At 36.7% G+C, this 16,519-nt stretch overlaps 1 protein-coding gene across 2 annotated transcripts in view; it reads right to left on the bottom strand.

Annotated features, from left to right (window-relative positions):
* The window catches only part of PIK3C3 (phosphatidylinositol 3-kinase catalytic subunit type 3), a 140,677-nt gene that overhangs the window by 42,250 nt on the left and 81,908 nt on the right, over window positions 1-16,519 (bottom strand). For both annotated transcript variants that reach the window (XM_007081803.3, XM_042962956.1), the window contains 5 exons: window positions 14,749-14,880; window positions 13,106-13,234; window positions 12,174-12,243; window positions 10,348-10,412; window positions 3,509-3,593 (listed from right to left, as the gene is read on the bottom strand). In XM_007081803.3, the coding sequence (XP_007081865.2) occupies window positions 3,509-3,593; window positions 10,348-10,412; window positions 12,174-12,243; window positions 13,106-13,234; window positions 14,749-14,880 (481 nt within the window). The remainder of the gene's footprint in view (window positions 1-3,508; window positions 3,594-10,347; window positions 10,413-12,173; window positions 12,244-13,105; window positions 13,235-14,748; window positions 14,881-16,519) is intronic.

Genomic DNA, 16,519 nt, shown 5'->3' with positions numbered 1-16,519 from the left:
GTTTTTTGTTTTTTTCTTTTAAAGTTTATTTGTTTTGAGAGAGAGCGAGCGAGTGCACGAGCAGGGGAGGGGCAGAGAGAAAGAGGGAGAGAGAATCCCAAGCAGGCTCCATGCTAATAGCATGACACAGGGCTCGATCCCACAAACTATGAGGCCGTGACCTGAGCCAAAATCAAGAGCCAGACACTTAACCAACTGACCCACCCAAGCACCGCTGTTTTGTTTTGTTTTGTTTTGTTTTGTTTTTTAAGTCAAGTGAGATAACATATGATCTTCTCTCTTTCATATGTATATAAATGGGGGAGGGGGGTGGTGAAATCAGGGTGTCCCAATAATTCAAAGTATCAATGCTTAAGAGAGAACATGCTGGAAAAGACATGAATTAAGAGTCAGATGATCCCCAGAAATTTTTAAAGCACAGATAACAGATTCAGAACAATATGAAATGGCACAGAGTAGATTGTCCAAGAGAATTTTGTCAAAAGGATGTTGCCCGTTAGTGTTTTGAGCCCATATGAAATGCACAATATCTTTAAATTGGTATTATAATACAACTTTGATGTAAAATTCAGAGAAATATTAGAGAACCAAATGATAGTATCTCCCTTTACTTAGCAAAAATATATTTGTAAAAATAATTAATGTTCTATTTACTTGCATGAAATATACTTGATACCTTGCATAATCTGGAAAAAAACTGTCACCAAAACTAGTATCACTTTCTTCTTACACTCTGCCAAAAATCTAAACCTTTGCTTTCTAAAATGAAACTTATACATACATCTATATGATAATGTCCAACAATCAGATTCTAGTACAAAGTAGCAACTTATTGATCACTAAATCCTCTAATGAAAAACTCAAATAATGGCTTCTAACCTCCAATATACCAAACACCCTAAAATACAAATGATTATTTTGTAACACAACAAGGTACAAAGGAAAAAGAAGGCTATTCAAAATAAGATGAAGAGGCTTGCCATCAAATCGATTATCAGGAAAGGAATAAAAGTACAATATTGGGGAAAGAAAGGAGCAAGATCCAATTTGAACTGAAGTATCCAAGAGGTGCAATTAATTAACTTATTTCTTTATTTTTGAGAGAGAGAGAGAGAGAGAGAGAGAGAGCGAGCGCATGAGCATGCAGGAGAGGGAAAGAGGGAGGAGAGAATCTTAAGCAGGCTCCACACCCAGCACGGAACCTGACCTCAGGACTGTGAGATCATGACCTGAGCTGAAGTCAAGAGTCAGACGCTCAACTGACTGAGACACCCAGGTGCCCCAAGAAGTTCAATTTGAAATGGCTATTTTTTTATATGAAAAACCCAGTCATATTTTCATTAGGTCTTGGAAAAAAATAGAACATTACATAAAAGACATTTTATGTAATAGAACATTTATGTAATAGAACATTACATAAAACAATTACGACATGCAACCATAATATACTGTTCCAGTAATTTTACTAAGAGTGAGCAGGGCTTTCAAAATTTTAGTCAATATTTATAGATAGTATGTGTGTGTATATATTTCAAGCAGAAAAAGTTAGCATTCATTTATTAAATAGATTCATGATGTTAAAAAGTTTTCAGTAATTAGGCATGGTGGACTAAAGAATAGCCACACATTCTTTAACATGCTTTTCACTCAAGGTGGGAACTATAACCCCTCCCTTTGGGTCCGGGCAAGCTCTGTGACTGCTTTGACCAAGAGATTATGACAGAAATGACAAATGACCAGCTTCCCAGTCCAAGCCATCAGAAACCAACAATTTCTACTTTCTGTTTCTTAGAATACTTCCTCTTGGAAGCCAGCTCTGAGAACCCCAAGCTACAGAGAAGCCACATACAGGACACTTGACAGACAAGTCTTGCTATAAAAGACAGTATGAACTATGAACTGTCATGTGAGTGATCTTAGATGTCCTGCCTAGTCTTTAGATGATACGTAATTTTTTCAGAACATAGAAAACAAGAGTTGAAGGTAAAAAAAAATAGGAAAGAAGAGAAAGGGGAAAAGGAAAGAAGAAAAGAAGGAAAGCAGGGAAGGAGAGAAAGAAAAGAGAAATACAGAGTTGGGAGAGCAGGGGAACTAAAAGAAATAATACATTTTCTCTAGAATGTTTCAATAATTTTTTTTAGTCTTTAAATCTAAATACACTGTACATGGTCATTTTTAAGGGAGAGCACAGTTACACGTACCACGTTATATTCCTTCAGTAAAAATACAATTAAAACCATAAAGGATTTTAATATACACATACATGTTTTATTTCAGTGCTTTTAAAGTTCCCAGCAATATTACATTTTCTTTATACTTCTCAGCCAACTAGATGTACTTCTTTATATATCATCTAGTATAAATTTGGAATTTATAATAATAATCTGGAATACTACCTCATAGGAACATTGTGAAAAATTTTTAAATGTCATGTATAAGAATCAGTTTATAAGCCATTAAATGATATGAAAGTTTAAATACAACTGTTACATGTGTCTAAAGTCCCTTACCTACTTTGCCTTAGGTATAAATAGGAACTTAAAACAGGAACAACTTATATACCATATCCCATCCAGGGCTAACTCTAGTGTCAACTCCTTTACTAACCCTCTTTTAAACAATCTAGCTATTAAAAGCAAAAACAAATAAAACAAACAAACAAAAAAGTGCTTAAGAAAATTAAAAAATCCTCTAGAACATAAACTTCATGAGGATAGGTAGGCATAAATGGTCGAAACGATATGAATTAATCCCTCTGGCATTCTACTACCTACTTATTTCCCAGAAGGGACCATAAAATAAAATATCATGAGAGGCATCCTCCTAACATAGCTCTTGAGATTTATCTAAAGCATAATTATTGCTGAGACTTTTCCCACAGTCTCTTTAATTGTAGTTACTCAAACACAGGGAAAATCTTGGAGAAAATTAACAGCTTCCAGGAAGAGATAACTTGTAATAATAACACAGTTAACTGATTGCAAAGATACATTCACCAAAGACTAAACAGAATTTATACCTTGTTAATTACTATTATGTCAAAATATTAATTGACTTCTTCTATCAGTATATCTTTTAGTCATCTTCTTATAGAGAATTGAAATGTTATGATCTGAATGTCTTTGTGGCCCCCAAAATTCACATGTTGAAATCGTACGGCCCAATGTAATGGTATTAGGGGGTGCTTAAATCATTAGGGTAGACCCCTCATGAATGAGATTAGTGCTCTCTAAAAGGAGAGTCCACACAGCTCCCTAGCCCATTCTGCCAGATGAAGATACAACAAAAAAGTCTTCTCCCCAAAAAGGGCCGTCAACTGACAAAGTAGGTACCTTATCTTGGACTTCCAGCCTACAAGCCACCTAGTCTCTGGTATTTTGTTAGAGCAGCCCACATGAAGTAAGATAAAATCCTACAGTGTACTAATGTGTATGAATATAGCAACATCAGGATAGCCTATTTCCTTGACTTCAGTGCATCAGTGGAAACTAGAGCTTGAAAAACTTACCACAGCTTTTAACATAAGTGTCCATAACTTCAGCACTGATTCCATTTGGTCCATTCTCACTCGGTGCATATTTTCTAAAGAAGTTCTGAAAAGATATAATTTACATGTTTACAAACTCAATACAATCCTTAACAAATCAGACATTTTGCAATTGTAAAACATGACCAAGTGTCTGGCCTAATGTTTAGTCAATAATTATAAAATGTGGACTTTAAAAAGTATATTCTAAGAATCAGTCTTACTACTGTGCTTGCAGACAGTTAAGATAAAAAAAAGTATGCTGCTACTTTTACACCTTAGGGAAAACATTAGATGAAATGAATTTACTTTTATTTCTCTATACTCTATCACTTTTTTTTCACTTTTCTTCTGAATGTAAACAATGAGGGGGTTTTATGTATCATACATTCTCCTTAAAGTGAACATGAGTTATTGAAATTACTTGTTAAGTGTAGCTACTGAAACACTGTTAGCATTAACAAACTTCCAGTTATAAACCAAATAAGTCAAGGGGATATAAACTACAGCACAGGGAATATAGTCAATAATATTGCTTATAATAACTATGTGTGGTCACAGACGGTAACTAGATTTATGGTGATCATTTCATAATGTATGTAATTGTCAAAATCACTGTGTTGTACACCTAAAAATAATATAATACTGTATGTCAATGATACATCAATAATAATAATTTTTTTAAAAAGCTCAATAAAAATGATTAGAAAGTGCCAATAATTCCCAGGAGAAATTGATGGAAAGATAAATATAAGAGAGATGCTAACTGAACAAAAGAATTATAGGGACACAATACATGCACCAGAGTGTCCAAAGAGTCTGGAAACAGTGGGGAAAATAATGTTTTGTTTTCTTTCTGATTACCAACTAGAACTATTCCCTTACATGTAGATGTTAAAGAAAAACAGAATATACTATTTGAAAACACAAGTAACATGCTGTTTAAAAAAAAAAAAAGTTTACCCTATGTTTCAGCTTTTCTGAACACCCTTGGGCTTGCCAAAGGATCTATGCCTAGAATATATAAACAACTCCTATAAATCAATAAGACCCAAACAACCCAAGAGGAAAATGAACAAAAGATGTAAATAAGGACTCCACAGAAGAAATGCATAGCCTACGCATATATTTTTTAATGTTCAACCTGTGATAATTAGGGAAAACTAAAACTACAATTCCAAATTTAAAAGTCTGACAATATTAAGATTAGGCAAAGATGTATAGCAATGAGAAACAGAATAACTTCCCAAAAACAACTATTTTAGAAAATACGTTTTAATTGTCTATTGAAGTTGAACATGAGAATAACCTCTGACTCAGCAAAACTATTTACACAGATCAGACATGAAACCAAGAATCAATATACCAACTGCACTGTCCTTATTTTACCAAATCACAATTGCACACAGCAACGTAATAACTGATAACTTTATTAAATAATAATTTCAGTTAGAAACTATGTTAAAGCTCTACATACACTTCACCTCATTTTCAGGTACTAATCCTAGAGGCAGAGACTATTAAATTATTATCCAAATTTCAAAGATGCAAAAACTGAGACCTAAAGGGTATGTTAGGAGGTCAACACCTCCGACAAGTTTGTTAGATGGAATCATAGACTCAACATATGGTTGTACCACAAGTGACACTTATTAAAGCAAAAGTATACACAGTAGAATCAGGACAGGGAAAATACACAGGCAAAGTCTGGAGAAATCCATGTGTCAGCCTCCTGGCTCTCTTCTATGAGGGGATATGCTGAGCATACTACTTTTCTCCAATGCCAATTTAAAAAAAAAAAAAAAAAAAGTAATCTGGGTGCAATGTTTCTGTCCAGGGAAGCCCATTATAGACTCAGCACTCAAGGTTTTTACTGGGGGCTGGTCATAAAGTTACCCTCTGTCTAGCAACTGTTAAAATTCTAGAAGGAAAGCAAGTTGTTCACTGTAAACCAAATTATTTGTACAGTCTAGGCACACTGAACCACTCTTATCAGAGAACACAGGAATAACACACTGAAAGCCAAGTTCCCAAATACCAGTCAAAGGCTAACTTAGCAATCAGACCTTTCTAAAGGTAATAGCCTCAGGTCTGCTCTGTTAACTCTTCTGTGCACAAAGGGTTAAGAAGTGACTCAAGGTTACACAGTTGGAAAACTGCATAGCAAAACATCAACCCTAGGCAGTTTAATGTTCTGAGCCCCAGCTATCTTCTTTTCTTTTTCTTCCCATTCCTCCATCCACCCCCCTGCTGCTAATGTTCTGTTTGTTCTCTATAGTTAAAAGTCTGTTTTTTGATCTCTCTTTATTTCCTTTGTTCATTTGTTTTGTTTCTTAAATTCTGCATAGGAGTGAAATCATATGGTGTTTGTCTTTCTCTGACTAGCTTATATCACTTATCATTATACCCTCTAGATCCTGCCATGCTGTTGCAAATGGCAAGATTTTATTCTTTTTTAATTGCTGAATAATATTCCTATGTGTGTGTGTGCAAGCGTGCATCATCGATTTTTTTTTTTTTTTTAGTTTATTTAATTTGAGAGACAATGAGCATGAGCATGGAAGAGGCAGAGAGAAATGGAGAGAGAAAATCCCAAGCAGGCTCTGATCTGTCAGCTCAGAGTCCAACTCGGGGTTCAAATTCACAAACCGTGAGATCATGATCTGAGCCTAAATCAAGAGTAGGATGCTTAACTGACTGAGCCACCCAGGCGCCCTAGTATCTATTCATCTATTGATGGACACTTGGGCTGCTTCCATAGTTTAGCTATTATAAATAATGCTGCAATAAACACAAAGATGCATATATCCCTTCAAATTCGTGTTTTCATATTCTTTGGGTAAATACCCAGCAGTGTCAATTACTGGACCATAGGATAGTTCTATTTTTAATTTTTTGAGGAACCTGCATACCGTCTTCCTCAATGGCTGCACTGGTTTGTATTTTCACCAACAGTGCATGAGGATTCCGTTTTCTCCACATCCTCACCAACAATTGTTGTTTCTTGAGTTTTTGAGTTTAGCCATTCTGACAGAAATGAGGTAATATCTCACTGTGGTTATGATTTGCATTTCCCTGATGATGAGTGATGTTGGGCATCTTTTCATGTGTCTGTTAGCCATCTGGACGTCCTCTTTGGAGAAATGTCTTATGCCCATTTTTAAATTCAATTATTTGTTGGGTATTGAGTTGTGTAAGTTCTTTATATATTTTGGATACTAACCCTTCATCAGATATGTGATTTGCAAATACTTTCTCCTATTAAGCAGACTGTCTTTTACTTTTATTGGTCATTTCCTTTGTTTTACAGAGCTTTTTTATTTTTATGTAGTGCCAACAGTTTATTTTTGCTTTTGTTTCCCTTGCCTTGGACATCATCTACATACAACATCTAGAAGGATGTTGTTACCAGCTGATGTTAGAAAAATTAATGCCTATGCTCTCTTGTAGGATTTTTACAGTTCCAGGTCTCACACTTAGGCCCTTAATCCATTTTCAGATTTAAGAAAGTAGTCCAGTTTCATTCTTTTGCATGTAGCTATCCAGTTTTCCCAATATCATTTGCTGATGATACTTTTTCACATTGCATATTCTTGTCTCCTTTGTCAACGATTAACTGATCATGTAAGTGTGGATTATTTCTGGGCTTTCTATTCTGTATTAATGATGTGTATGTCTTAATTTTGTTCCAGTACCGTATTGTTTTGATTACTACAGCTTTGTAATATAATCTGAAGTCTGGAATTGTCATAACTCCAATTTTGCTTTTCAAGATTGCTTTGACTATTTATGGGGTCTTCTGTGGATCCATACAAATTTTAGGACTGTTTGTTCTAGTTCTATGAAAAATGTTGTTGGTAGTTTTTTAAGGGATTTTCTTCTTTTTTTTTTTAGTTTATTTACTTTGAGAGAAACAGAGACATCATGAGTGGGGAAGGGATAGAGAGAGAAGCACAGGGAGACAGAATCCCAAGAGGTTCTGCACTGTTAGTGCAGAGCCTGACGCAGGGCTCAAACTCACAAAACTGTGAGATCATGACCTAAGCCAAAACCGAAAGTTGGATGACGCTTAACTGACAGAGCCACCCAGGTGGCTCTGAGCCCAGACAGAGCCCAATGCTGTTGGCATTTTGATAGGGATTGCATTAAATATGTAGAATGCTTTGAGTAGTATAGACATTTTTTTTAATGTTCATTCATTTTTGAGAGAAAGAGAGACAGAGTGTGAGCAGGGGAGGGGCAGAGAGAGGGAGACACAGAATCCCAAGCAGGCTCCAGGCTCTGAGCTGTCAGCACACAGCCCAACGCGGAGCTCAAACTCACAAACTGCGAGATCATCAACTGAGCTGACATTGGATGCTTAAGCAACGGAGCCACCCAGGTGCCCCAACTAGCATAGACATTTTAACAATATTTGTTCTTTCAATCCATGAGTATGAAGTGTCTTTCCATTTTTTTGTGTCATCTTCAATTTCTTTTATCAGTGTTTTGTAGTTTTCAGAGTACAGGTGTTTCACCTCTTTGGTTAAGTTTATTCCTATGCATTTTATTATTTTTGGTGCAATTATAAATGGGATTATTTTCCTCTCTTTTTGTTGCTTCATTATTAACGTATAGAAATGCAATAGACTTCTATACCTTGATTTTGTAGTCTGCGACTTTACTGAATTCATTCATCAGTTCTAGTAGTCCAGTATCTCTGATGAACATGGATGCAAAATCTTAAAAAAAAAAAAAAATTAGCAAACCAAGGGGCGCCTGGATGGCTCAGTTGGTTAAGCATCCAATTTCGGCTCATGAATCCATGATTTCATAGTTTGTGGGTTTGAGCCCTGTGTCAGACTCTGTGCTGACAGCTCAGAGCCTGGAGCCTGCTTCAGATTCTGTGTCTCCTCTCTCTCTGTCCCTCCCCCATTCATGCTCTGTCAATCTCGCTCTCTCTCAAAAATAAACATTAATTAAAAATAATTTTTTTTAATTTAAAAAAAATTAGCCAACAGAATCCAAGAATACAAAAAAAAAAAAAGTCATTCACCACAATCAAGTGGGATTTATTCCTGGAATGCAAGGGTGGTTCAATATTCACAAATCAATCAATGTAGTATGTCACATTAATAAGAGAAAGAATAATTTTTATTCTTAAAATTATCTTTGCATCATTTTTATAGATGCAAAAAGCATCTGACAAAGTACAACATCCATTCATGATAAAAAGAAAAAAACACCTCAACAATGTAGGTTTAGAAAGAACATATCTCAACATAATCAAGTCCTTATATAAAAATCCCACAGTTAACATCATACTCAAGGAGGAAAAACTGAGAACTTTTCTCCTAAAGTCTGGAACAAGACAAGGATGTCCACACTCACCACTTTTATACAACATAGCACTGGAAGTCCTAGCCACAGCAATTAGACAACAAAAAGAAATAAAAGGCATCCAAATTTGTAAGGGAGAAGTAAAACTTTCACTATTTGCAGATGATGTGTTACATACATAGAAAACCCAAAAGACTCTAGTGAGCATGAATGTTTAACTACTGCAAGTGACTATTCCTTAAACCAAAGAACAGTATAACCACTTGCTTTGCCAAGAAATGAGAATAATGCTTTTCTGCAAATCTAAACTCCATACTGAATTACATACTAAACTGGGAAAGACAAAAACACATTGTAACAAATATCCCCTGTCAAGTCCCTCCTGTATTAGCTTTCATTTCAGGCATATCAGGTTTTTTTGTGTAAATTACATACATTCTTCTTACACAGGGAAAAAGAAAGTCATATTTAAATTGGGGTGCCTGGGTGGCTCAGTCGGTTAAGCATCTGACTTTGGCTCAGGTCATGATCTGGCAGTTTGTGATTCGGGCCCCATGTCGGGCTCTGTGCTGACAGCTTGGAGCCTGGAACCTGCTTCAGATTCTGTGTCTCCCTCTCCTTCTGCCCCTCCCCAGCTCGTATTCTGTCTCTCTCTCTTTCAAAAATAAATAAAACACTAAAAATTTTTTTAAATAACACAAATTAACCATTAAGATGTGATAAGAAATGATCCATGTCTATAAAGTGTAAAAATTTTCAAAGACACACATGGCATAATCCTAGGAACTGCTCACCTATTCCTATATTAAAGGACAGCAACAAGGTTGAAGGGGAAAAGAGGGGTCTTAAAAACAAATGAGCAAAATATGTGTGAGCAAGAGCATGTAGTACTGTTCTGAAGAACCATAAAGTTGGAAATAGCCAAATGTTAATTTGTAGCTAAACACACTGAAGAATTTCCATAATTTGGAATATAAGATAACTATAAACTAACAAACTTTTAAAATTTATTCCCACTCCTCTGGGGCGCCTGGGTGGCTCAGTCGGTTGAGTCTCCGACTTCGGCTCAGGTCACGATCTCACAGTCCGTGAGTTCAAGCCCCGCGTCGGGCTCTGGACTGATGGCTCAGAGCCTGGAGCCTGCTTCCGATTCTGTGTCTCCCTCTCTCTCTCTGCCCCTCCCCCGTTCATGCTCTGTTTCTCTCTGTCTCAAGGATAAATAAATGTTAAAAAATAAAAAAAAAATAAAATAAAATTTATTCCCACTCCTCTATTATGTGCTAGGCACCGTTTAAGGAACTAAGCATCTGTACATACTAACATGGAAGAATTTGCAACTTTTAGTATTATTCACTTCTGAGAAAAGGAAAACAACTCAAGGAAAGAACAGTGATAAAATGAAACATGCACTTTTAACTCTACACACTTTTTATGAAGATTGAACTTTTTAAAACGATATTATATTCATGAATTGCATAACTCATTTAAAATTGGTTCTGTACCTGAATGCTTCCTTCTGTATCAAGAACTTCAGCAACAGGAACTGACTGGATAAACTGCATGAAGCCTACACAGAAATACATGCACTGCATTAAGCGCAACACTGGTTAAGCAATAAAAATAATAAGGGTTCTACTAAGAATAACCTTCATTTTCAAATGCATACACTGCATACTCAAATGACTTAAAGAGTCTGTAAACAATATATTAAGTTTAGACTGGGATTTGAGTCATAGGAACTAGAAGTAAACTCTTCTTTCAATTAAACTGATTTAATCTGTATGTTTCTCCAGGGCAATTTCTATTACTGTATACACAGAAAAAAGGTAATAGCTAAGCTTCTTAAATATGCACAAAAATTTCTTTCTGTACTTTTATAACATATGCCAATTAAAAATATTCCAAATTTAAAATCACTTTAAGAACTCTGAAATTATGTAATATCAATCAACTAAGCCTAAAACTGAATTATGTTCATTGCCTTTTTTATCTAATACTCCATGTTCTGCCATTTCCTGGAAATGACAGAAGTATAAATCCCTTAAACTACCAAAAAGGAAGAGGACATTATGAAAAATCAAAGTTGAATGAAGGAAACTACCGTATACTCCTTTAAATAAGAAATGTCTCATTCATTCCTGTATCACAAACAGGGAATAGTGTGTATCAGTTCACTTAAAAGATATTTACTGATTTTCTCCCATGCAATAATAAGTTTGCCAATAAAAAAACAGAGCTTTGACCCTGCCTTTATACACTGAAGAAGCCTGCAATTTTTACTGGGATAAATATTATGAATAAAAAGGTACTGTGAAAGAGAATAGTGTAGGGAGACCTAAATTACCATAGAGATCAGAGGGCAACTGACATTTGAGCCATGCTTTGAAGGGCAGTGAAAGTTAATAGGTAAAGCTGTGAGGAAAGGATGCTAAAGATAATGATCGTAACATAAATGAAGGCCTTAAGGCTGAAAAGAGCATGGTGCATTCGAGAAAATGGAAGGTGGCCCATGTGGCTAATGCCTGGGAAGCAAGGGGGAGACTGGAAAAAGAGAGGCTTGAGAGACAGGTACAGGAGTGTGTCACAGGATGCTGGAACTTGTAAAACAAGCTAAGGCTTTTGTCTTTGTCCAAAGAGCGAATGGAAGTGAGTAAATCATTTTATGCAGGATAGTCAAAGATCATATGTGCACTTTAAACAAGATCATTCCAAGAGAAAGCGAGAAGAGGAATTAAACCACCAGCAAAAAGATTTGAGGGTGGCCAGCAGAAGGCCAAGAAACCTAAAATGGATACTTTTGTTTTTCCCAGGTATCGAAGGGTGAGAAGCTCTGAGAGTATCAAGACTATGGAATTGACAATAGGCTGTATGTAGGCAAGCATTCCTAGGGAACTGTCTATCAAATTTCCAGAGGTTATTCAATCTCAGAAAGACTTAGATGCTATCATTCTATATTAAAAAACAAAACAAAACAAAACAAAAACTAGTTCAGAGGCAGCATCATTGCTGAGTGGCTTTTTTTAAGAGCACAATACAGTCACTCTGGGTCACAGTAACTCTCAAATGATGATTCTGGACACAGATTAGTATGAAAAAAACTACTGTAAATTACAACCAGTTTTGAATGCAAAGAAATACAGTGTAAAGGTATTAATTTGTCTTACAAATATGCTGATTTCAAGAGGGAGCCAGGGAGAAAAAAGAGGCCCAGTCAGCCTTCAGTGCTACAAATGAATTCAATCTCTAGCATTCTTAACTTTCAATTAAAAGAGGAAAAGTATACTTGTTAGACACTCAAATAAACAACGATGGTGTAAAATAAACTTACCATGTTTTGTACTAGTGGCTAATACCTTGTAGGGTGTCAACTTCAAATCCAGATTTTCTTTCCGTAGCAGCTTTTGATCAAATGATAAAATACATTAAGCAAACAAGTATAAAGATTGTTCTGAAGCAGTTTTGCAGGTAAGTATTATAATAGCTTATTATAAGAGATTACTAAATTAATTGTACTTTGATCGTCAAAAATAAATTTATTAAGCACTTACTTGATGGAATGTCAATGTTTTTAAACTTATTCTAAATCACTGTCAATAGTTTTCAATCAACACTGGGGGTCTTCCAACTCATTTATGCAGCTCTTTCTAGTCACAAAGTATTTTAGAACTCAGAAAAAAAGGAAATGAGGACAAATCCGTTCCTTTAAAAGCCAGAGGCAGAGATGCAATTTAAAGAAGAAAAAGATCTAGTTGACTAAGAGGAAGGGAGTTACTAAACTCGACATCAAGAGAACTTAACTGAGAAAAGAGTTTTAATAAAAACAAACAATTGCAGGGGCACCTGCGTGGCTCAGTCAGTTGCACAACCAACTTTGGCTCAGGTCATGATCTCACGGTTTGTGAGTTCAAGCCCCACATCGGGCTCTGTGCTGACAGCTCAGAGCCTGGAGCCTGTTTCAGATTCTGTGTCTCCTTCTCTCTGACCCTCCCCTGTTCATGCTCTGTCTCTCTCTGTCTCAAAAATAAATAAACGTTAAAAAGAATTTAAAAAAAGAAGGAACAGTTGCAATTTCATTTTATACTCAACCCAAGAGTCACTCTGCAGTGCATAAAAACAACTAAAGTTGTTTAAGGTCAGCTGGAGATTGCTGAGCTTCCTATGATTGCACCTGAATGTTAAAAAAAATTCAGTGTCCATTCACTGCATATATACTAAACCAAAATTAAAAAATGGTCCCTGCCAATATAAAGTTATAGTTACCTTGTCCATGAGTGAAATGATTTGAAGAATAAGTTGATCTTGGCGTAAATCATCCCCATGCTTAAATATAACTGGGTATTTGCCCCCATCTTCTGTCTTAAAAAATAACTGTGCAGGCATAAGAGCACTCTGAAAATAAAAATATTGTTTTCAAATATGGATGTAAATTAATGCACAAAGATCTACCATGCACATAGGAAATGCTGACACATAAGGTAAACAAATAGGTAAGCAGAACCTAAAGAAACAAAATGGGCTGACAACAAGACACAATAGGAATCCTTGAAGAAAACTACGAACTAGCTAATACTCAGAAGATTACACAGCATATAGAGCAAAAGCTCTGGAGTCAGTCACAGATAGGAATCCAGGCTCCACCAGGTACTAGATGTTGGATCTTGCACATATTCTTTACCCTGTTTCCTCACGTGTAAAATGAAGGTAACACTTCCTCTGTGTTATTAGAAGCTGATCTTGTTTGAGAGTTCAAGTCAGAATAATTCTTAAAAGAATAGAAACTATCAGAGTCCATACCATGCAATAAGGTTCAGTGCTGCTTTATAAAACTCAGCCTTTCAGTTGAATGAGATGTGCAGCCATAGTCTGCCTTTAAACACACCCTTGAGGGGCGCCTGGGTGGCGCAGTCGGTTAAGCGTCCGACTTCAGCCAGGTCACGATCTCGCGGTCCGTGAGTTCGAGCCCCGCGTCAGGCTCTGGGCTGATGGCTCGGAGCCTGGAGCCTGTTTCCGACTCTGTGTCTCCCTCTCTCTCTGCCCCTCCCCCGTTCATGCTCTGTCTCTCTCTGTCCCAAAAATAAATAAAAAAAAAAACAAAAAAAAAAAAACAAACAAACAAAAAAAAAAATAAACACACCCTTGAAAAAATTCCAAACTACTTCTTACTATAATCACACCCCTTTTTATATTCATAAGTCATTGTCCTATGAGCCCTTTCTTTTCTGGATACAAAGTAATATCTGAGTGCAACTTATGCCTTGTACCCCTAGAATCACAAAACTTAACCACCAGGTATCCCTGAGACCATTCTTTATGATGCCCAACAGATAATGATGCTTCACAGCTAATGCTGCTCACTCCTTGGGACTAAGTGGAAAAAGTGGCTGCTACCAGCTCTTTCTAACTATCCAAGTCGTGGCCAGCCAAAAGAAGCGTGACATGCTATAAAGGACTAATGAGAATTACTAGTTGAAAATACAAGAAAAAATTTAAGTCACAAGAACAGATATCAGATCAAGAAATGTTAAAAAGGTTAACTGAGACTGTTACTACATGGATTTATGAACTGAATGAGTAATATCAGTTTTGCAATTATTTTTTTAAAGCTTACATGGAAAAAGTAGGTGTGGTTCTAATTAATAACAAGTTCAAAAATTAAAGATTAAAAAGCCCACAGTTTAAAAAAAAAAGTGTATTTTACACATTTCACGTAAAAATGCCTACTGGTAATACAAGATCTTTAAATCAAGACACACTGAATAAACAAAAGACAATTTTTTATCTAGCATGTACTAAATCAAACAAAATTATAGATATTGTCTGCAACGTAATCATTGTTGAAGGGAGTGTTTTTGCTTTACAGAATTAGGTTCCAATGATATACATGAGATATCCATCACAATTACCTTAAATAGTGTAGCTGTTTCTGGGATTATTCCTCTAATTTTCACCTGGGGTTCTAAAGGCAATGGGATAAGTTCCACATCTGACAAATTCATCTTTTCATTGTCTCCAAGCAATGCCTGTAGTCTCTCGTTCTAAGAGAACAAATCAGAAAGAACTGAGTTAAAATGTAAAGGTAGTTTATAATATACAGGGTAAAGACATAAAAACTAATTCTACTAACTTTAAAGTGTTTGCAAAGCACCATAAAATTATGTGCAATGCATCATAAAGGAGGGGCGCCTGGGTGGCTCAGTCGGTTCAGTGTCCAACACTTGACTTCGGCTCAACTTCTCACAGTTTACAAGATCAAGCCCCGGGTTGGGCTCTGCGCTGATAGCACAGAGCCTGCTTGGGATTCTCTCTCTCTCTCCCTTTCTCTCTGCTCCACCCCAATCACACACACATGCACGCGCTTGCTCTCTCTCTCTCTCTCTCTCTCAAAATAAATAAACTTTAACATAAATAAACAACTAGGGGCACCTGGGTGGCTCAGTTGGTTAAGCATCCGACTTCAGCTCAGGTCATGATCTCACTGTTTGTGGGTTCAAGCCCCACATCGGGCTCTGTGCTGACAGCTCAGAGCCTGGAGCCTGCTTCAGATCTGTGTCTCCCTCTCTTTCTCTGCCCCTCCCATTAGAGTATGCTCCTCATACTCTAATCCCTCTCAAAAATAAATAAACATAAAACAAACAAACAACTAGAGTACTGCTGCTAAAACCAAAGTCAGGTCACGTCACTCTTCTGTTCAAAACTCCCAACAGATTCTACACTCAGTGTTTAAGTCATAAGTCCTTGTGATGACTTACGAGGATATATTCCATCTGTGTCCCTATTATCTCTGTCCTCCGTCCTCATCCCCTACTGCTCTCCCCCATTCTCCCTTTGTTCCAAATACACCGGGCTTCTTCCTATTTCACACATACATCTCTCTATCTCTCGTGCGCACGTACGCGCGTGCACACACACACGCATACACTCTCACCTCAGGGCTTTTGTACTTGGTGTCCCTCTGGCTGCAATGGTCTTCTCTAAATATTCATATGGCTCGCTCCCTCACCTGCTTCAGGTCTTTGTCCAAATGTCACCTTCTTAGTGGGGTCTTCCTGACCACTCTATTTAGAAGTGAAACACTCACTGCCTTACTCCTCAAACCCAGCACTTCCTACTTCCTTTGCTGCTTTATTTTCCTCTATAGCATACAACAGTATCTAGCACGCTACATATTTCACTTATTTATTCTATTTACTTTCTCCTCCAAAACTCTCTAAGAATAGAGATCTTTATGTTTGCTGCTATATCCCTAGATCCATGCTGTAGGCATGCCAAATACATTTTTGTACAACAAATACATGAATATTATCACCTAAAGAATGATAAAGTGAAAAGAGAATACTTAACAACATTCAAAATGAAAGCTTTAAATGTTGGGGGCGCCCGAATGGCTGTTGGTTAAACATCCATCCAACATTGGCTCAGTTCATGATCTCACAGCTCTTGAGTTCAAGCCCCGCATCGGGCTCTGTACTGACAGCTCAGAGCCTGGAGCCTGCTTCAGATTCTGTGTTTCCCTCTCTCTCTGCCCCTCCCCAACTCGTACTCTGTGTCTCTCTCTCAAAAATGAATAAACATTAAAAAAACTTTTTTTAAATATTAGGCTGTGTGGTAAAAACAAAAGTTATTTCAGGAAGCTTTAAGTGATGCCTCAAATAGGTAAGAAGTCAGTTATCCTCC

Source organism: Panthera tigris, chromosome D3 (genome assembly GCF_018350195.1).
Source record: "Panthera tigris isolate Pti1 chromosome D3, P.tigris_Pti1_mat1.1, whole genome shotgun sequence".
NCBI classification, from domain to species: domain Eukaryota; kingdom Metazoa; phylum Chordata; class Mammalia; order Carnivora; family Felidae; genus Panthera; species Panthera tigris.
The sequence above is the reverse complement of the archived record's forward strand: the minus strand, read 5'-3'. Positions and strand labels throughout refer to the sequence as shown.